This window comes from Trematomus bernacchii, unplaced genomic scaffold (assembly GCF_902827165.1).
Source record: "Trematomus bernacchii unplaced genomic scaffold, fTreBer1.1, whole genome shotgun sequence".
Lineage (NCBI taxonomy): Eukaryota > Metazoa > Chordata > Actinopteri > Perciformes > Nototheniidae > Trematomus > Trematomus bernacchii.
In genome coordinates, this window is record NW_022987828.1 from 10,323,108 (window position 1) to 10,344,836 (window position 21,729).

General features: G+C 38.1%; 2 protein-coding genes across 5 annotated transcripts; one reads left to right on the forward strand and one right to left on the reverse strand.

Moving 5' to 3' along the window:
- Positions 1–91: 91 nt before the first annotated feature.
- cfap43 (cilia and flagella associated protein 43) lies at positions 92–18,410 on the forward strand. Of its 4 annotated transcripts, none has more exons than XM_034152614.1 (38): positions 92–165; positions 349–602; positions 743–839; positions 939–1,106; positions 1,351–1,501; positions 1,691–1,835; positions 1,951–2,033; positions 2,184–2,315; positions 2,433–2,549; positions 2,649–2,726; positions 3,106–3,254; positions 3,688–3,791; positions 3,945–4,070; positions 5,201–5,361; positions 5,488–5,652; positions 6,311–6,441; positions 7,425–7,590; positions 8,240–8,350; positions 8,923–9,000; positions 9,336–9,461; positions 9,980–10,084; positions 10,174–10,290; positions 10,740–10,934; positions 11,678–11,884; positions 12,069–12,155; positions 12,336–12,416; positions 12,942–13,070; positions 13,169–13,288; positions 13,616–13,723; positions 13,967–14,053; positions 14,134–14,222; positions 14,314–14,524; positions 15,602–15,714; positions 16,217–16,376; positions 16,590–16,754; positions 17,757–17,837; positions 17,939–18,092; positions 18,179–18,410. In XM_034152614.1, exons 1-38 carry the CDS (start codon positions 137–139, stop codon positions 18,352–18,354), a joined length of 4,956 nt encoding a protein of 1,651 aa, XP_034008505.1. In that variant the 5' UTR covers positions 92–136; the 3' UTR covers positions 18,355–18,410. The 4 variants fall into 4 exon arrangements, with proteins under 4 accessions (XP_034008505.1, XP_034008506.1, XP_034008507.1 ...); XM_034152615.1 differs by having other exon boundaries at positions 10,743–10,934; XM_034152616.1 differs by having other exon boundaries at positions 7,425–7,581.
- Positions 18,397–19,947, reverse strand: sfr1 (SWI5-dependent homologous recombination repair protein 1). The gene is made up of 3 exons (XM_034152618.1): positions 19,536–19,947; positions 19,020–19,376; positions 18,397–18,714 (listed from the first exon to the last, which is right to left on the reverse strand). Exons 1-3 carry the CDS (start codon positions 19,629–19,631, stop codon positions 18,526–18,528), a joined length of 642 nt encoding a protein of 213 aa, XP_034008509.1. The 5' UTR covers positions 19,632–19,947; the 3' UTR covers positions 18,397–18,525.
- Positions 19,948–21,729: the final 1,782 nt, after the last annotated feature.

Below are 21,729 nucleotides of genomic sequence, written 5' to 3' on the forward strand. Positions count from 1 at the left end.
CCGATAACGTTTCAGCCAATAGTATTAAGAGTTTTTTGGTTGCCAGGGATACGCAAAGACTCACTCTTTCTTTTGTCGGTTGTATCTGTGGGGAAACAACTTTAATTTAACTCTGCCATGTTATTTTTGTATTAAAATGGATGACATTGGAAGTTTAGATGTCAGGTATGTCACCACTTCAAATTTAAATCTATGTATTTCTTCTCTGTCGCATATTCACTGTTAATTCAGTGTTTTCTAGTTTGTGCCTCACGCATTAGCGTACATACGGGTCGCAGAGGGGTAGTATGCTAACCCCAATGACCCGTATGTATGCTAGCTAATACCTGGCTGTCTTGCTCCCTCCAGGTGGATACAAGGTTTTACAAACAAATGTATAGAGTTTGTCGACAACAAGACAGTATGTTATACATGTGGGAGTCATATTTGTTTCCTCAACCTGGAGACAAAAAAGCAAAGTGTGCTTCAGAGTCCTGGCAGAGGCATTGGTGCCTTGACAGCTAATAGCAAAAATGGAACTTTTGCTTTCTCTGAAGAAAAGCTATCCCCGTCTATATTTGTGTACTCTTTTCCAGAGTTACAGTTGAAGAATGAATTAAAAGGTAAGAATTTCCCCTCCCAGTTAAGATCACATTATTTTACCAACAGTATTGGGTTATGAATGTTGATGTTTGTGCATCAATAATACATTTATATGTTTCAGATAAACACTAAATAATTCCCATTGATTTTTCTCCTATAGGAGCTGCACAAACTGACTACAAATCTCTGACATTAAGTGAAAGCGGTCCTTATTTGGGATGCTGTTCCTCTTTTCCAGACTACACCATAACAGTGTGGTAAGCTAATAAATACTCTTTATATTGTGTACTTCACATTTCCCGTTATGTTTATTTAGGCTAAGCAGCTCTGTTACTGTAATCATGACTGTGATCCAGGAACTGGGAAATTGCTGAGCCACTTTGTACACAACCGCAAGCTGGGCAGGATGTCATTTATTTGGTGTTCAACCCTCTGAATTGGCTCCAGCTCTGTGCTTTGGGCACTACAACCCTCACTGTCTGGAATATTGAGAAGAGTGACAGCTTTCATGTCCTCAAACCAAGGTAAAGCAGACTTAGCTGTACAAGCAAGTATTCAAAAATCCAAATTGATATATGTTAACGAGAATTTCTTTAAATTTTTGATGTAAAATGTATTTAACTGATAAATTAACATAGATTATCTGCATTTTTACTGTTCGCACCATAAGCAGCAAGTTCAATGTGGACTGAAAAACACAAGCAGCACCTACATAATAAGGTGTCATACAATAATATGTACGTTTATCACACTTTTTTTGCATTGCAGTGTGATAGAGCTTCCAGCAAAGGATGGTTCCTTTGTTGAGAGATTGGTGCCCCCCTCTCATACTGTCAGTGACAAACTGCCCTATTTTGGTCTGGAGATGCCTCCAACAGCCATCTCAGGGCTCAAGGGAAACAAAGCAGAAAGCATTGTGGTACTGTCCTGTCCTTAATACACCTATCGACCAAAGAAATACACTCTCACCAATTAATATTTTTGTTGGTGTTACAGTTGTAATTGTTAGATTTAAAAATCTACTTGATGGAAAAACTATTTTGTTTTCAGGCACAAAAAACAAAGACTACATTTAAACTTTTACCCAACTCCACATGTGTTTGCACAGACTAAACTGTGCACCAAAGCCAGAGTCACTCCTACTGCCATCTGCTGGACAGCCACATCAGAGCTTTATGTAGGCTGTGAGGAAAGCTTTCTGCTCCTTGTTGACCCAGACAGCCTCTCTGCCTCAGTCCTCTTCAACCCCACAAGTAAACAAACACACACACTACGACACTTGGATGTAGAAGAAATTAAAAAGAGAGACTTAACCAATTTATTTTGGCAATAGAAAACACAATTTACATCTTTATATGTTCTTTACAGCTGCTGATGCCACACCTGAACTGAGACATGGCAACTTTCAAGGTTTAACCCTTGACAAGAATGGTTTGATTGCTGTCGGAAAGGTACAATGCTCTCATTTACATCTGGTGACTGATGATTAAATATGTAATGACATATAATAATGAAATCTTCTGCCAATTGGTGATCTGATTTATAATTCCAGGCATCGGGAATTCTCAATTACTCCAATCTGAAATGCTTATGTTTTACAGGAGAGTGTTGTGCACTGTCTGCAAATCAAAGGGTCTCAAATCGACATCACACATACGTGGCAATTAGAAGGACCTGTCACAACTGTGATGTACTCCCCTGACCATGAGATATTACTTTTATCTTCTAATACAGTAAGCACTTGCATGTACCACAGTGTAAATTATTGTACATATAGATACTCACCTAATAATAACATGTTACATATTGAAAATAACTACTGGGAACATGACAGTGTTTTTGTCTTTCAGGGGCAAATCTATGTGTTGAACCCAACTGAGTCGGACAACTTTTTGAAGGTCCTGGATGTTCTCTGCGGAAACTTTGTGGCTGCGCATTTGTCACACACTGGCAAGAACATTTGTGTGGTAAAACCTTTGTGTTGCTCAAGAAGTGCCTTGTTGTGATTGCAAGTGTAATTTCGGTCAATGTCTTTTATTGAGCTGTGATGTTTTTGTTGCTTTCAGTCGGTGAGAGACTCTGGAGAACTGCAGCTGTGGTCTGCAGATGGCACTATCCTCGGTTCTCTGTCCCTTCAAACTGAGGTCAGTGTCACAACATGACCATTTATATCATATCAGAATCAGAATCAGGTTTATTACCAGGTAGGTTAACTCATACGAGGAATTTGACTTGGTGTTGTGGTGCATACATACAAATAAAACAAAAATTAAAAACACAGATAGAAAACTATTTGAAGAAAACTATAATAACATAAAAAAAATATAGTAAAATATAGCATTATTTACATTGCATATGATTGAAATCGTAGAAATAGAATTGGAATAAAATATGTGCAGTAATGAAAAACATTGTGTGCATTAATATAATTATGTAATGTTATATCAGTAATGTCATAGTCAAAATCTGAAGCTTGTCAGAATGAAGAGGTACTTTCTTATCAGAATAACTGTCTCTGTTTAGGTAACAAGCATGGCCTGCTGTCCTATTGCGCATTATGCAGCTGTTGGAACAGCTTCAGGAAATGTCCTCTTCATTGACCTGAACATGGAGCATCAGCCTCGCCTGGTGCACCAGGTTCATCTGTACCCTACTCCTGTGGATCACCTAGTGTAGGTATCCTCCATCCCTGTGATGAGTTTAGTTGCTTGTAACAAATACTGCCTTATACTCTACGTAATGTAAATACTGTCAGATGTATATATTTATACTATACTTAAGATCACTATGCACTTTACTACTGTTTTGCACTTCTGTTTTGCACTTCTGTTTTGCACTTCTGTTTTGCACTTCTGGTTGAATGTAAACTACATTTCGTTCTCTTAGTACTTTTATTCTGTGCAATGATAATAAAGTTGAATCTTAATCTATTTTAACAAAGTGTGTCATCATAGTCACAAAGTAGAACCAATAGTTATCTGTAAGGTAACTGATATTCCACTTTTGGTCAGGAAAGCAAACAAAATGTCAGTTTAAATGGTCAGATGCTTCTTCTTTTGTGCATTTACTTGATGAATGTGTGTGTGCATGTGTTTTTTGTTGCAGTTTTGATCAAGAGGGGCACTACCTTCTTACCACTGCCTCAGATTCACACATCTATGTACTTGATGCAAAACCATCAAATAGATTTTCAGTCATAGGATACACAGGTAGATACTCTTGATTTAATCATTTGACATGTTAATGCTGTCCTGTATGTTCAAAAACACTTGAAAAGGAACATTGGATTTGGTAATATTATGTTTAAATATTAGGGAGTGAGCTAACCCGCATCCTTTTTCTCATTTGATTTTCCTTTCTAGTTGTTCCTGGACCCATTTTGTCACTTTCCACTCAGTGCGTCAGAGATTGTGAGCAGGTGAAGGTTCTTGCACTGTGCAATGGACAGGAGCTCACAGTGTTCTCTCTGCCAGCCAAGAACCTTGCAGGTACAGCACTGATGGAGTAGATTCATTAAGGAATTTGTAGACATATATTTTTAGAAGTATTGTTTTGGTTAGCACTTGTTGAGCATCATAAAATGATCTGGTTCCGAAAGAGAGAGAGCTTTAAATAATAGAACATGTGATTAATGTCTAGTGTCTAGTATTACATTGCTGTCTTTGAGGGACCAAGATGCATTGCACACATGAGAGGAGTGATGTTCAAGCCTTGAACAAAAGATACAAATTAACTTTGCAACCTTCAGTTAGTAAATTATCTTCTACAGCTAGTTGGTAGAAATTATAATAGCTTGTAACTTCCTTTACGTGACAGCTTTACACAGTCACATCTTTTAGCAGTAAATAATGGAGTCAAAGTTAACTAGACTTCCACTTGCCTTCTGGTCTTAACATTTTAATGATGGGAATCTCATTATTCATCCATATCCGAGTATCAGCACTAAACTGGACATTTTTATTAAACTGTTTAGACATGTTGCCCCAAACACTGGGAAAGAGAGAAAAACGACTGGGCGGTTTACAGGAACACACCCATTGTTTACGCAGCCTGTAAAACTATGTTGAACAAGACGAGCCATGAGACAGACGGGCCTCTAGAGGAGAGTGAAAACATTAACTAGGGTGTGGCTGCAGATTAAAGTCGGCCCACACATGACAAAAACAAACATGACTGTTGTGTATTTTTAAGGTGCTATGTACATGAAAGGAGACTTAAAACACATATATTTCAAAAAATATAATACATAATTCTACACAAAAGAAGACACATTAACACCAGCAGTAGGTACTCAATGGTGATGACTGATTAATGGTTGTGTGGTAAGGGAGTAAACGTGTCCTTGCGGATTTAAACATTTTATTGCAACAGTGACAAACGATTTTATGTAGATATTTCTTTGCATGTGCCTTTTACTCTTGAGGGCAATAGCTGAACGTGCTGACTCAAGGGATGGCTGTGGTGATAAGGGCTAAACTGTTAAAAAAGCAGGTGGAACAAGGCAGTAGGATCGTGTGAATAATGTTCCTGTAAATCTATACAAAAATACAACACAGTAAGGGAGTCTGTTTCCAATTGTTTATTTTTTACTACATTGATGATGTGCCACTCCTGACAGGTCCAGATTGTTTAGACCGGCATGGTTGTCTATCCGCTCACATCCTCAAAGTATCCCGATACGAAGTGCCCCATCCTCTTGATTCCTGTGTTCTGGGAGTCAGTGAGGTCTTTGCTAACTGCCGCGAGAAGAAAACTCTTCAGCGATTTCAACTTCCACAGGTTTACTTCTGTCTTTATCCACCTGAAATACCATTGATACAATTAGAGAAAGCTATTATTGGAACTAAAATGTAGAAAGATATAAAGAAACAGTGGCAGTGATTAACACATTATCCTCCTCCCTAGGACACAGAGAGTCTCTCCAGTCAACAGGTGGTCCAGCTTGAACCAGAGCAGGAAGTGGGGGGCCACCCTCTGGGCCCCGCCTCTCTCGCTTTGTCTCCTCACCAGCTGTGGCTGGCTTCTGTGGGCCGAGATGGCCTCCTACGCATCAGAGAAACTGCTAACATGGTAGGGGCTTACTTTAAAAAAAAAAAATTATTAAATATTTTAAACGTTTTGAACATTAGTGGAAGAAATACCCAGATGTTGTACTTACATAAAAGAAGAAATACCATGGTGTAAAAATACAAATAAAAGTATTGCATTCAATGTATTATTTGTCATGCAAGGCATTTGGATTTGCATTTCAGGCATCATAATCTAAATATATTAGTACCATTAGTACCAATATATTAGTACCAGAAGTAAAAGTACTCATCATGCTAAATGGTTCATTTCAGAATATATTATTTGATCATAATTATTGAAATATGAATGTGTTCATCACTTTAATGTTGCAGCTGTTTTACATTTTTATACATTATTCTCTCCCCCTTGGAGTCAATAAAGTTTTATCTTAACCTAAAATATTACATCTTAATTTATTTCATATTTATATTATTTATTATTTATCTGAAGCTTCAAAGTTACTATTGATCAAACGGTCAAATAAATGTTAAAATGTACGTTTTCTACATTATTAAGAAGTAGAACATGGAAATACACACGTAAGTTACCTCAAAATTGTATTTAGGAACAGTGAGTAAATGTGACTTTGCAGCCCTGTGTTTGAACCATCTTTTCCTTGTCTGTGGTGTGTGTTACGATGCTGTTGCTGCACCTACAGGAGCAGTGCCTTGAACTGCAAAGTCACTCAAGGCATCTGGGTGGAGTTCAGAGCGTGTCCTTCTCTGCTGACAGCCAGACTCTCCTCACTGCGGGCTTTAGAGACGGCTCCCTCCTGTGCACCGATCTCAGGTAGAGAAGCAGTCAGTCGGTCATGCTTACATAATGCACAGCTGTGAACAGCAGAGGGAGGTGTTGCTCTCAGCGGTGAAGCCACTCTTACAGTCTGATGTAGACCCGCTGTATTTTTCCTTTCTTAACCTCGGCCTTCAGGACAATAGTAATTAATAGAACAGAAGTGGTCGGTCGAGAGGGATCATGGTCATCATCTGCAGGAAACAAAGATCATAGAAACTTTACAGAACAATTCATCCCGTTCCACATCTTCCTCTGCTGGGTGCAGCTTCAAAATATGTTCTGCCTTTTTCCTTAGCCCTTAAGACTCGTAACAACACTGTTTTATTGTTCCTCTTATTATTGGTTTACTGTATGTCTATTCAATCGGCTGGGAAAATGTGCCCCCAGGTTTTATGAAATAGCTTTAAAACGTTTTAATTTATGAGTAGTTTTCAAAGTTTTATGTTGAACACATAAAACTTTGAAAACTACTCACAAATTAAAACGTTGTAGTAGTTTTCAAAGTTTTATGTTGAACACATAAAACTTTGAAAACTACTCACAAATTAAAACGTTTTAAAGCTATTTCATAAAACCTGGGGGCACATTTTCCCAGACGATTGAATAGACATACAGTAAACTAAGAAGAAATGGGTTTGGTGCAGAGAGCCGCAGACAGGGTAGGGAAGTCAGAAATGATATAGTATAGAACTAATTTCACTGCTGCTCTTTTATCAGATTTGTTGATGGTATTATAAAATGTAGACAATCAGAATTCTTAACCTTTAAGGTTATTCTACCTTTAAACTTGATTGTGTTTTACAAATAAGTAAATGGCAACCTAATGATGCAGAAAATAGCAATGAGCAGTTAATGTTGATTCCTACATTTATTTGGATATTGTGGATCAACTGGCCATCACTAGACCTCCTTAACAACAACAATCATATATCTGCTCTATTACTGTAATGGTGTATATCATGTATTTTTCATGGCAGGTTTAAAGGTGTGGACGCTGATAAGGTGAATAGAGCTGCTCAGTACAGTCAGTCTTTGGATAATTTCTTGAAAAATATATTCAGAACAGAGAATCGCATCCTCATCAACATGCCTGAGTGGGGTCAAGGGTTTCGCACTGGTGCTGAAAAAACAGAGGAAAGTGAGGTAAATTCTTCTCTTTTGGTGTTTGCAGTAAACCACAGTTTGTTGCTTTTGAAATACCACACAGTACGCTGCAATTTCATACAATACCCAGAAACTGAAACTAATGCAGTGTAATACAGCAGCCCTGCAATAAATTATATCTTATGTACTGTAATGTTATACTGTTTAAATGTGGTGGAAAATAATATTAAAAACACGTCTGAGTATAAGGCAATACAATTGAACAGCACCAAGGACTACAGCCTAAAAAATAAAAAAGGAAATGTAATCAAAGCCTCTCAGATTTAGATTAATGATTAAATAGTCCAGCTTTACTGGACAAGAGATTATGTTAATGTAATAAAAAGTGTGCGGCATCCCAGCACATTTTAAAAACATAACGATTAAATGGAAAATGTTTGTAAGAATATATTTTTATATCTGAGCCGTTTCAGTGATATACAGCTCAGCCCTATGTGGTCTTTATTAAAGCATGTGGTATACATCTAGTATGAATATTACACAATTTGATACTAAATCATTTGATTTATTTCTTATGTGAAGGCCTGGTATTAACTAAAGTAACATTTCAGCAATGTGTCAAAGCAAATGTTTTTTTTTTGTATGTATATCTGATCATTTTTTCCATACGTGCTGCTACACCCTGCAGGTCAGTGGTGGGGTAGATGCTTTGGATGTGACGGAGCAGGATGAGAGTTATAGCAGCCTGCTGTCTGCTCCACCTTCACACCCCACCTGGCTGGAAAGCAGGCGAGAAGCGGTGAGTGACTAACATGCTGTAAAATGTGCGGTTATGGCCTGAGATTTGGGATCATGTTTACTATGTTTAGAAACTTCTCCTGTGACTCAATGTTCCAGGTGAAGGATTTAGAAAGTGCACATCGTACCTGTGTGTGATATTTTTGCTGTGTTGCTTTTGGCACGCTCTCTCTGTGCGACAGCTTGATTTATCGTCCCGTCATATAGAGTTATAGGAGCCAAGCAATTATAAAGCAGATAAGCGTTTGTAAACAAATGTTTAGTACTTTGCCGACTGACAAAGATTCTTGATAACAATAAATTGATACTGAAGGCGTGGCAGACTTTGAATTGTGGATTTTACACCTCGTTGTGTCAAGATTCTTGATAACAATAAATTGATACTGAAGGCGTGGCAGACTTTGATTTGTGGATTTTACACCTCGTTGAAAGTCATGCATGAGAAGCGGGTAGATGCACTTTGCAGCATGCTTTATGCCAAAACATGATTCCAATCAGTCTGTGATCTGTATGCACGGTTTAAAAGAGGCTGCATTACATTGAGTTATGAGGTGATGTAATGTTTTTTAACAGGTTATAAAAGATGACAATGAGCAATATTCTGAGGCAAAGAGCAACATGAAGAAAACTTTCAAAGAGTTACGTGACAATGTAAGTGAGTTTTATACATATTTGTTTACTGTGAGCACAAATACTGTATCGTTAGACATGTTAAGCTAAACATGTGGAATTATGCTAAAAGATTTGTTATACTATATCTGATATATTTTTCTATCATTATTTTTTAAATATGTTAATATATTAAGTGATCAAATGGTATTTAAAGCATCAGATATGATCTGTCTAATTAGCTTTTTAATTTATTTACTTTGAACCTTCTCATGTATGCTTGAAGCCCCTCCATGATAAAAATGTAGCTCAAAAATGTTTATGAAAAGTTTGTCTAACTAAACATGACAACTAAACCGTCTTTCTCGATTTATTAGATCCAGGAGATGATGCGTGAAAATGAAAACCTCCCGGATCTCGAGCGTTTGCCACAAAAGGAGTTCAACCTGTTTACAGAGGAGCAGAAGAGACTGGGGGCCATGGTGGAGCAGGAAGTTAAACGGGTAAAACACAAACACAAAACCAATGAAGCTTTAAAGGTCCCCTATTATACTCTTTTTCATCAATATATTATAGGTCTCAGATATATACAAAACATTTCTCTGAAGTGTTTGGCTTCAAATACAGATGAAAATAAGGAGCCACTCCCGACGCCCCTCTGAGAGATATTTGGTTAAAGAGAACACAATGGTGCTCTAGGAGGAGATTCAGGTGATAAGGGGGGGGGGGGGGGGTTACCTTGGTTGGTGATTGGCTAATGGTTACACAAGCCAAAAAATCGTTATGACATCATAAAGTGGCCAAAATCTGATCAGCTCATTTTCAGACAGGTTTTTATATAAATGGATCAGGACAAAAAGTGAACGAATCTTTGCTCCTGAAACTTTCAGAATCTCTTTCCACAGAGGGGTCACGTGTTTATGTATAAAAGAGAGGAAAAAGTGGATTTTGCATAATAGGTGACCTTTAATTTAGCTTTGAGGTCATGATTTAAGGTTGTGATTTTCTTAACACATTGTAGGTGAGGAATGAAGTCGAATGGGAGATTCTAGCAAACTGTTACCTCCGTGATGTTCTGAAGAGAGAATGCTGGGATTCAATGAAGGTCAAAGGCAAAGCCATTAAGGTGAGATGGCTCTGGAAGTGTTGCATTTCTTAATAATCACAGCATGATGTGATCTGTACTAAGACATCTCCTCTGGCTGTCTACCGCAGGCCTTTTACTCTGAACATGAGGTGAAGAACTACCCTCTGAGAGAGCGGACAGAGAAAGAGGTGGAGGACCTGCTCAGGGTGGAGAACATCAGGAAGCTTGAAAAGGCTGCTTGCACTGTAAGCATCTACAAACATTCTGTGGTTTAGATTCTTGTTAGCGCTGTAATTAGCAGCACATGTGATGAGTAGATTAGATGATCTGTTCACTGTTTTTAATTTAAAACAGCATGCAAACATTTTCTAAAAACTGTGATGGTGCAAACTTCTTAGTATGTGGGTTTTCACTCTCTTGAAATACATTTTTATGGCGAAACCATTCGAGTCTAATTAATTTGATGCATGGAATCACAGTCCTACGTTTGACCTCTCAATGTTGTTACTTTTTTAAATGCTTGAACACGTGCCAGTCCGCCAGTGTCAACACTTTTCTAGATTTATGGCTATGTGGCCAAGAGGTAGTTAACTTAACTACAATATTCTTTAGATGAAGTTTATAATCTTATAGCCACAGATTCAGTTCTCAAAGTGTATTTCAGTTCCCTCGTTAAAAGTGTTTCTCCCTGCAGCAGAGCAGCCTGAAGAAGAGCTCCGACACAACCAGCCCGAAGGAGGGAGAGCCGGGGAAAGAAAGCCTCGAGGCAGAGACTCCTGTCGTAACGGGAAGCTTCTCCGCTCAGTTAGGATATTCAAATCCGTACATCTACGATCAGTTCCGCCTGCAAACCACAGAGCAGAGGATCAACCAGATCATTCTGCTACAGGTTGGCTCCTGTTCCAAAAACTGCTGGATCAAAGCAAAAGTGTGATAATGATGCCATTGTGTTATACAATAATTTAGCAAAACAGTGCCTGCAACATAACATTATGAGATAACACAACATATGTTATTACATGTATTTAATTTATTAAAAGTGGCGACAGCTTGAACGCAACAGGAAACACATTTTCCTCACATTTCGTAATATATTTGTCTTTTTTTTATAAATATAATAATAACTGCATTTATATTAACCAATTTCAAGAACGTACCTAGTACAGAGAGTGCACTGGTACTTTGAGAGGTGCCAGTTCGCCTCCTGGGCCCTCCCAATGTGCCCCTGAGCAAAGCACTACATACCCACAATGCTGCCTTGGTGCTGTAAAAGAGCTGCTCACTGCTCCTAATATTAATATAGGTTAAATGCACACTGTGCCGAATAAATTAATACAAAAAAAAAAACGTATATCCATTTTGCTGGGTTTTGACTACATTTTCTTGAAGCAATGTGCATCTCCTGCATTTTTATAATTACCACAAATATAATAAATAATTACCACAAATATAATGAATGTTGACTAGTTTTGAAAAAACCTGGTGTTGTAACTATGCGAAGTAACATTTTTTATTAGAGAATAAAATAATAAGTGATTTATAAGAAACATGTGACTCATACATGTTTTTTTGTCAACCCGATCGTAAATCTTTTTTTTTTGTTTGCCAAATTTCACCCGTCTCTGAATGCAGGACGTGATTTATCGCATCAAGACGGCTTTCAACACGGACTTTGAGGCCGTGCACAGGCAGAAGGTGCAGGAGCTGAACCGAGTGAAGGACAGGAACACGAACATCAGGGACATCACGCTGGAGTTGGACCTGAAGGACACGCTGTGGGAGCCCAGCCTGACCAGCAGCGAGCGGCCGGAGGGGCTGCTCACCGTGGACGACTCCGAGGTGACTGTCCTCTCGGGGAAACAGCTAAACAGTTCACAGAAAGTTCAAGAAACAAAGAGTACACAAGAGCTGCTCTGTGGTTTGGTTGTTTTTCTACTGAAATGTGAAGCAGCCTGTGGTCATCATTATATGAGATGCTTTTCACAGTAAACCAAAGGAGATGTGCACTTGTGTCCCACTGCAGATAAAAGCAGAAAGGTACCTCACCCCAGAACAGAAAAAGGAGAAGGAGAAGAAGAAGTTGGAAGAGCAAAAACGTTTGGCTGCCAAAGTATGCCGCCATGTTGTCTATTTTGTCCTTTTCAACAAATTCCTTAGACAAAATTCAATAGACAAAACCTTTTTTTAAATTGATATTGACAACAGTAAGATTACATTTAAAACTCCTACGTCTTTGTGATGTACATTCCGAAAGTTATAAACACAGTTCAGTTCTATCTTTATATTGCAGGACGATAATGACAAAGACAGAGCTCTCGATGACATGATGGAGGGAGTGCTGGAAGTCAAAAAGGAGGACATCTTGAAAATAGTGGGTCAAAAGATTTGAATTTTTCTTTAAGCATTTATAATGTTTTACATTGATCCCTAATGAATAATTTCATATACATGATATACAAAATGGAAGCCATATTAGTGAATTGGCCATCTGCAACTGTTTCAATTTATTGTCAGTCATTTTTCAAACATTCCCTTGCTCCAGCCTCTCAGATGGGAAGATTCAATGATTTTCTATTTCATATATGACAGTAGTCTGAATATGTTTCCTGATATTTTATTTAGTAAATAATAACTCTATGAATTTTATCATTTTTTTGCAACCATTTTTTTGCATTTTTTTTGAGCAAAAGAAAACACTTCCCCACCTCCTCCAGATTTCTTTTTATGAAACTTACAAACCCCCACATCTCACTGCAGCTGAAATTAAATACTTAACACTCACACAAGAAAGTGTTAATTCTTAGGGTTGGTATTTTACTTTTTTTTTAGGAAGTGTCAGTTGAATTAGACAAATCAAAATGAAGTGCACATAGTTTCTTTTGAATTAACTCCACAGGAAATACCTCCGCCTGAGTTTGTTTTGACCAAACCCGAAATCCAATGGAATGAGGAGGAGAAAAAAGTCTATAAAGACTATGAGAAGAAAACCAAAGAACTGACTGAGGAGAAGGAGAAATACAAAAAGGTAATTTGAAGAAACATTCACAATTCTTCTGTTTTGCTCTAATTTGCTCTATGATTAACATCTGGTTGCTTATCAATACAAATCATTTGTAATTGCAGTCATTGGAAACTGAAATGAAAAAACTGCAGGCATCCAACAAGGAAGCGACCGAAAGGTTTGATGAAACTTTGACAAAGTTGTTTGAGAAGAAAGTAAAATGTGAAATGGCTATATATCAGGTGAGCACACACACACACACACACACACACACACACACACACACACACACACACACACACACACACACACACACACACACACACACACACACACACACACACACACACACACACACACCAACGTAGGCCAAGAATACAGTCAAGTGCAGTCAATCTGTATCACATTCCTTCCTGTGGTTTTCTTGTTCTCATTTCCCTCACAAGGATGAAGGGTCCTCTGCCCTCATTGTGGTTTCCTCCTTGAGATCATTCTGCGATATGATATCTTGTGTTTGTTACAACTTGACAAAATCCTGTTTACTGATGCTTTCGATGTGTTTTTTGCAGGAAGAGCTCAAGAATACTTATCTGGTTTATTCGGTCCTCATAGAAGACGAAATGAGAAATCGAGAGCTGGAGCTCAAGCTCAAACTTGAAAAAACTTTGGCGCACAAGGTCAGAAAGCTCAATACTCAGTAATGCTGGAGGAATGTATGACTGGCAGCTTCAGATTCTGTAATTTGTGATCCACCTGAATTAATAGCAGTGATGTTCTTTCACATTTTATTATTACATCTCACCCATCAATCAGGCTTATTTTGCAAGAGCCAACCTGTGTAATATGCAAATGTCTAGACCAACAGTCATTATTGTCATTACATGTTGCTCTGGTTTAATGGACCTGTGTTTCTCTGACAGGATGAGCTTGTGGAGGAGGTAAAGAGACATGAGGAAGACGTAGAATTGTTTCAGGAGTCTTATGAAAGCGTTGTAGCTGAGGATAAAGTAAGCCAGCTGGTAAAAAAACATCTTGGCTGCAAGTGATGGTGCACACACATAATATAATATCCTTCATGTCTCCCAAGGTTCTTGACAAAGAATTCAGTAAAGAGTTCTTCGATGTACCGAACCATGTGGTTGACCTTTTATACAAGTTATTCAAGCGTAGACCCAGGTTGGTAAGACTCACTTTCCTTGATATCCACATTTTAAGTTGTTAATCATCTGCTCAGTTAGTGTTCGCCGTTTTGTTTTTTATGCCTCAGGGTTCAAAAGATGAGGACAGAGACCGACAACAACTTGAGTTTGTTCAAAGAGCAGCGTCTCTGCGGCTCTATGGCTCCAGATGCACTCGGCAAAATGCTGAAGGCCATGGAGGAGCTGGATGCTCCGGAGAATATTCCAGAAGCCGTGAGCCAACCAGTCTGGGAGAGGTTCTGCCTTGTCCGCAACACAAAAGTAAAAAGTGAGCACAAGGTAAAAACAAGCAGAGGTTATAGGTTGGAAATACAAAAACACATTGAAAGTCCATTTTGAATAATAAGGTACTGGAGTAAAACCACCAGTTTTATCCCACAGGCCATACGATTGCTAAACACCTGAGCTCTGTTAAGTGCCTCGATAAACACAAATCTGTTTGTCATCTACTTTATCATTTATTTATTTTCATTTAATCGTTTATTTGAACCGGGACAGTGCACATTGATGAACACTTTAAAACAAAAATAATGCTTACAAGTGTAAATGAGCCGGATTTTAGCTTTGAGCTCATTTCCATCCGTAGTCCCGTCACATAACATATAAGAACATGACATTTATATACATAGCAAAAATAAATACATGATATGCAGAAAGAGCAGGAGCAGCACACAAGCATTTACCACATGGCAGTACAATGTAGCAGCTATGATATATAAAGTGCAAGAGAAGATAAAAGTGCTACATAAAGTGCAAGGGGAGATACCCCTGTGAACACGTCTGTTTGTTGCTCAACCATACTTTAAGTTGTCTTTTAAAACTATTGAGAGTGGGACAATCCCGTCTCTCAGTTGGGAGGCTATTCCACAATGAGCTGCCTTTAATGGAGAGTATATTTTGTCCAAAAGTTGTCCGTCTACGGTGGACTTCACAGTCTCCTCTGGTTTCTGACCTAGTGCAGCATCCAGTGAGTTTTTTGTGGATGAATTCCATATAAATAGTTATCACCGCAATAAACCGTATTCAATTTGTTCTCCTATTGAACATTATTTAATTTCATGTATCTAGACTTCTTGCACTATTTCTTTTTGTATTTTATTATTTATGTTGCATTGTTGGAGGAGCTCGGGTCAGAACATTTCATTGCCATTTCTACACTGACGCTTATGAGCATATGACAATAAAACCTTTGAATCTTTGAAAGGGGACGCTTTTGACAATACCAATATGTTGTGTTTGCAAACCCAATTGAAGTTACAAACAAATGAATCTTATTATTTGTATATTCATGAACCTCACTGTACTACATGTTGTATGTCTTTTGTGTAGTTGTCCACTCACTGTTTGTCTTTTTAGGTAAAAGTAAAAGCTTTTACTTTCGCCGAGATGCAGGCGTTCCTTCACAAGAGGAGATATGAGGTTCACGCCACTCAACAGGAAATCAAAAATCTATCCGAAGGACTGGAAAGGTATGACTGTGATGGTGTCAGTCGTTCTGATTATAGTAGTTGTTTTAAATACCAGTGGTGGAATAAGTATTCAGATTCTACTTTAGTAAAGTACAAATACCACACTGATAAATACGCACTACATGTAAAAGTGCTATCAGCAAAAGAGGGTACTTAACGAGTTGATTTAGTTTAATAAGTAGCTGAATATCTGAAATAACTTTCACTGGAAAAGTTTTGTAATCAACTCTTTTTTTTTTAAGCAACTTAAGCTGTCAGACAAATGTAGTGGAGACAAAAATATCATTTGTATATGAGAATGACAACAGTTTTATATTTTGATTTCTCACTTAGGGAAGACCTGATAGGATGGCACTTGAGCCACAAGTCAATGTGTAACATGAAACAGTAGCAGACAGTGATACAGTATATTGAATACAAAAGGAAATACAGTATATTTTGTTCTATTTCTCTAAGGGAGAATGATTCTCTATAAGGTTTATGTTATCCTGCTCCCTTCTAGTCTGCATGAGGAGAAGAACCGCTCCCTGACGGACATCATGGTGCAGGTGCTGCTCAAACAGGGCCAGGTGGAGGTGTACACCACAGAGCTGACCCCCGACTACACCGACTGTGTGCATCTCCACAGGACCGTAGTGGAGGACCTCAACAGAACCATCAGGGTCAGCACATACCAGCACACACCAACACTCTTATGATCTTAGGATTGATCTATAACCAAACATGCTTGAGGAACACTCAATTACAATATAAATTAAATACTAACAAACCATTTTCTGTTTGATAAAAGGTGCCAGAAAGAGCCACATTCAAGTGGTGGTCAAATATATTAAGTAATATAATTGTGTGTGTCAAATGGATTTATTTATGAACAGACACTGGGAGATCAGAAGATTGCCTCCATGGTGGAGTGTAAAGATTTCCGTAAGGGGATCATCAGGCAGCAGTGGGAGCACAGGATGTTGACGATGCAGATAGAAGACTTCAACAACAAGGCGAGAGACGTCCAGATGTTACGGCTTTCTGAGGAGCAACAGGACGTACGTTTATTTAGATACTGAAATATCCTTATTCTGTTGTTTAGCTTCTTTCAGGGACCTAATTTATTCTCAAATACTATGGAAATAAGCATTAAATAACATTCTCTGAGAAATAGTGCTACTGGATAGTGAATAGATTTGTATCTTACCTCATGGTAATTATATGTCAAAAATATTCAAAAAGTTACACATCAGCAGGAAGTGGCAATGAGGTATGCATTTATGGTGCTTTTTCTGGCCAAACCTCAGTCGCTGATATCAAGGCAGGTATTTTGGTTTTGGCAGCATCCGATGTTTAGTGAGCTGAAAATTGTTACCATGCCTGTGTACAGATGGATGTGTGTGTCTGTCATCGCTGACACACACACTAATCACACAAGCTACCAAATCTTCTCCTTATCTGTGCATCTTTTGAAACTATTACGGATTAGGTGGAGACTGGTTAAATATACACTAAATTAATGTTTACTTTACTCCTGCTTTTACAATTAAGCTCTGTTTAAAAAATTGGTAAACAGAGAACTTTCTCTGCTTCATTTAGCAGCAGATGTCAATGCAAGGCGTAAACAGGCAGTATAATAAAAAACAGACCACAAAGAAATGACAGGAACTTTGCTCCTGGTTACGATCCATTAACCCCTTCTTACACTATTATAAGTTGTTTCAAGAGTTAGTGATACAAAAAATAACAGGTAGGTGGTGGTTGATATAATAAATCGAATTAGTCAATCAGTATTTTATTTTCGAAAAGTAGATGAGCATGAAACATGTTTTCATGTCTGAATGCCAGTTTCCCCTGGCAACATGTCCAGGTAGCTCTGCTGTGGCGTGGCATGTAGCTTCCTGTCATTGTTTAAGCCTCCGAACCCTTGGGAGGAAGACATTTTGAATATAAACAAATCCATCCTTTGAATCTTGAACATTTTATGATGAAGCAGTTATACGACAACCATTTTAAGTTCCCTGTCCATACAAGTCAGTGATTGCCTTTCTTTCTTTCAGTATCTCAACAAGACAGATCATGGCAGTCGTGTGTCGCACCAGGTTCTTATTCTGGAAAAAACTGTAGCTTTCCAGGAAAAGGTAACAAAAAAGTTGCTATGTAACCTCATGAATACGCTTTGCATTGTGTACTTTAAATACCTGACCGTTAAATTAATATACATATTGTGTTCTACTTTTAGACTCATCGCCAGAGTGTGCAGCATCGCATAAAAAAGATTGAACAGCTTAAAAGGCAGGCAAAAATGAAAGCTGAGAAGAACACAACTGTAGAAGAGAAGCTACCCAATATGCAGGTGACGATGGCAGAGACGAGCCACATCTACGGAGGACTAGGTAATAAAAACAATATTTTCTAATCTTTGCAAACGGAGATTTTAGACTATTTTCACACTGACATTGTGACATGTTTGGGTGTTTAGTTTCAGAGGCAAACCTGGCAGCTAGAGAACAGAAGCGCTACCAGGAAATCGTTCAGAGGAAGAACTTGGAGGAGTTTGCCCGAGCGCAGGGGGAGGAGCTGGCGTTCCTCTGGGCCGAGGTCGAGCGTTTGAGGATGAAGAGCTTTCCTTCACTTGATCAGCTGAAACACAACTGAGCGGAGCCTTCTCTTTAACAAATAATAATTTTATTTACACTTCTCTTAGCAACTTAACTTAACATGAAATGTACAACTTAAGCTGCGTATAACAATAGAACAGCAGCAACAAATGAAACAATGAACTTAATAAACATATTTGAAATCTGAACGGTTTTAAAGCTCTTTTGTTTAGGTAGTGAAGTCCTCCTCTATGCGGTCAAAGTGCAGGATACCGTCTTCCAGGCCGAAGTGGTCAATGAGGCTCGACAGGCTGATTTTTTGTTTGTCTTGGGTGCCATCTGTCTGGAGCTCATACAGTGCGGCCTGAGCACAACTCCTCCACTTGGCAATCAAGGTTTTGAGCTGCGTTAGATCATTCTGGGGAGACAGGGAACGTGTCATATACAAATAACCACTATCAGTCTAGTTAAGCAAAATACATGATAAGGTACTTGTGGGTTATCTGTCACACCTTTTTTGTTTTTTTCAGACCCTCTAAATACACACTTATTTTGTTTTTTTCAGATTCTCTTAATAACCCTAACCCCTAGGATTCATGTTTGTTATTTTGAGAAAAGTTAATGTGGAGGAGCCAGCTACCCGCTATTAAAAAGTGGCGACAGATAACCCACAAGTACCGTTGATAATATTCCCGTTAGGAGCAGATTAAAGGCAGCTGATACCTTGCTCCTGTACATGTGAACCATCTTGAGTCTGCGCAGAGTCTCCGTCTTCTCTTTAACCTCCTTCCTCAGTTGGTATGGTTGTTGTGCCATTTCTTTGGAAAGAAAATGTGTTGGCTCGGGATTGGGTCCAGAAAACCTCTCCCTCGCTGATCTCTCATTTTTTCTGTTTACGTCAACATTGGGTACGATCAGTGGAGAGTTATTAACTGTCTCCCTGGAATCTGCTGAAACTTGTCGGCCATCATCCTCCTCCTCATCAACACAAAGGCGTTTGGCTACAGAGAAGGGCGAGGTGAAGGAACGCCTTGATCTCTTCAGCCTCTCCTTCAGAGAGGAGCTCAGCTTTTGTAGATGCTGTAGGGGTAACAGTGAGTGAATGACAGGGCCGGCACACAGAGTGATAATGGCAGATGTTGGATTGCAGTTTAACACATTTCGACATAAATCAATTTGATGATATATTGAGTAATAGTAACAACTAGTAACATGACAGCAAATTTCATTGTCACCTACCTTTTCCTCTTTATATGCACCCGGGCTTGACTCCACTGAATCACAAGGTGAAGAATACACTGATTTTATTTTCTCTGCTTTAGGAGTGATCTCCATCTTGGGAATGTACTTTAACTCATGTGGGCTAACGTTGACTGTTTTTACTTTGGAAGTAGATGGCGTATATTAGAACCTATCGAGATTTAGCGTACTTATAGCTTCAAACACGTACAAAACAAACTAACACGAACACTCAATCTTACGAATTTATGAACGCCTACCTAAAAACTAGCGAGCAACGAACATAGTTTTTACAAAACGCTAAATTACGAATCAAAAACTTTAACCGCGGAGTGAGTTGTTTCTGTTTCCTGTTGCTGCTCAAGAAAACCTCCAAAGTCAGTGATTGGACAGAATTTGATGACGCGTTAGCGAACAGGATCATGGGAACTGTAGTTGATACCGGCTTGATACTTTACAGTGCAAACCACAGCTTTTCAAACCCAAAATGTCGATGTTATTCCTTTTACCTAAAACCTAAAACACAAGAATTCATCACATCCCTCTCTTTGGTTTGGTACATTATATATATACATGCTAAATAATTGGATGGATGGAATAAAACAGTTTATCTTACTTGAACTCAAACTACTGTAGTATACATTATAATAATAGTATGATATATAATAGTATTAGAGTAGTTCACTTACAGTATATAATAATAATTATAATAATAATAAATAATAATAATAAAGAAAATAAATGTTTAATATAAATAATAATGTTGACAATGATAGTATCTTAAATGAAAATAAAAAAAACTAAGATAAATCAATGTAGATGCAAAATATAGGCTTACTTGCATTAATAAAAAGTGATTTCTTTTTAGGTGTATTGACAGATTAAGTGTTGAAGCAGTGTTTGTTCGACTTCTCCTTGTTACCAGGGTTGACTCATGTGGTGATTCAGCTCTTTTCATCATTGTTCATCTCTATTAAAGGATTAATGGAGAACTCATACAGACCAATCTCTGCTTGCTTTTTAGACAGGTCTCCATATCCTACATTACTGTAGCCTTGAGCAAAAAGGTGTGAATATAAACATGCATTAAAATGAAATCTTGCCTGTACTTGAGCATCAGTACTTGGCTATCTGATATTCCACACCGCAGGGAACAGGGATTTTTTTTAACATTTTAAAAGGGTGAATCCTGCAGGGCGGGGAGTTTAAGATAATTTATGTGTGTGAGTCAGCAGAGTGTTTTTTGTGCTTTTCAACTTTTGAATAGTTGGCATGAAATACTGCTCCCTACTCAGCACAGTGTGGGTTTATAGAATCTAGAGGCTATGTGAGACACTGAGTGAGGATGCCAGCTTTTCATAATGCAGGTGTTGCTTTGCACAGATAAATAAATCCACATTGTGTTTTTATGAAGGCTGATCATTTTTTAAAGATGCACATCAGGGTCAGCTGTATACTATTAAACCTTTAAATTCAGTATCAAATACTCAGTTTGCTATTGAAATAGATGAGATTATACCATGGACTAATGACGTTGACTGCAGTGGTGTCACTTGATTTGGTTTAGCTGAAAGAGTGTTTTGTATTCTGGGTTAGTAGGTCATTTTTTCCCTGTTTCTCTATCTGCTGTCTGTTTTGGAAATGTTCCTTTTATGTGGTGCCAATTTCTTATCTGCAAAAATGTGATCTAAATGGATATTGATAAAAGAGAGCTGTAAAATAATGTTTTGCACATGACCTTTCTGCATTGCCTTATTGGAATCTAATATTGCAGGATGTGCCTGAGTTGATATGGTAAAGTGAACTTAAACACACAAATAAAAATAAATCAACAATAGTAGTTCATTACGTTGGAAATAGTGACAAACCAAAACAAACTTACACTAACAGAAAAAGTGTAGTCTTAAGAACCAGCTTATTGTTTTGAATAATTCTATATAAACACAGGCCATACAAAACATTTATAGTACAATAACTTCTTTCTGTACCCAAATCTTGTTTTAGCGCAGGTTGAGTTAACTGTTGGATAAGCAGGAGAGTAGAAAAGAACAAAGGTCACTGAAAAGAAGTAAAAAATGTATTCTTACATGTGCTGTCCAAAAATGTGCCTGCATCACTTTCTCTCAGCCAAGTATTCAGGTAAATAAATCCAGATGAAATCTTTTGTGAGGCCACACAAAAAGGGCCTTCCTGG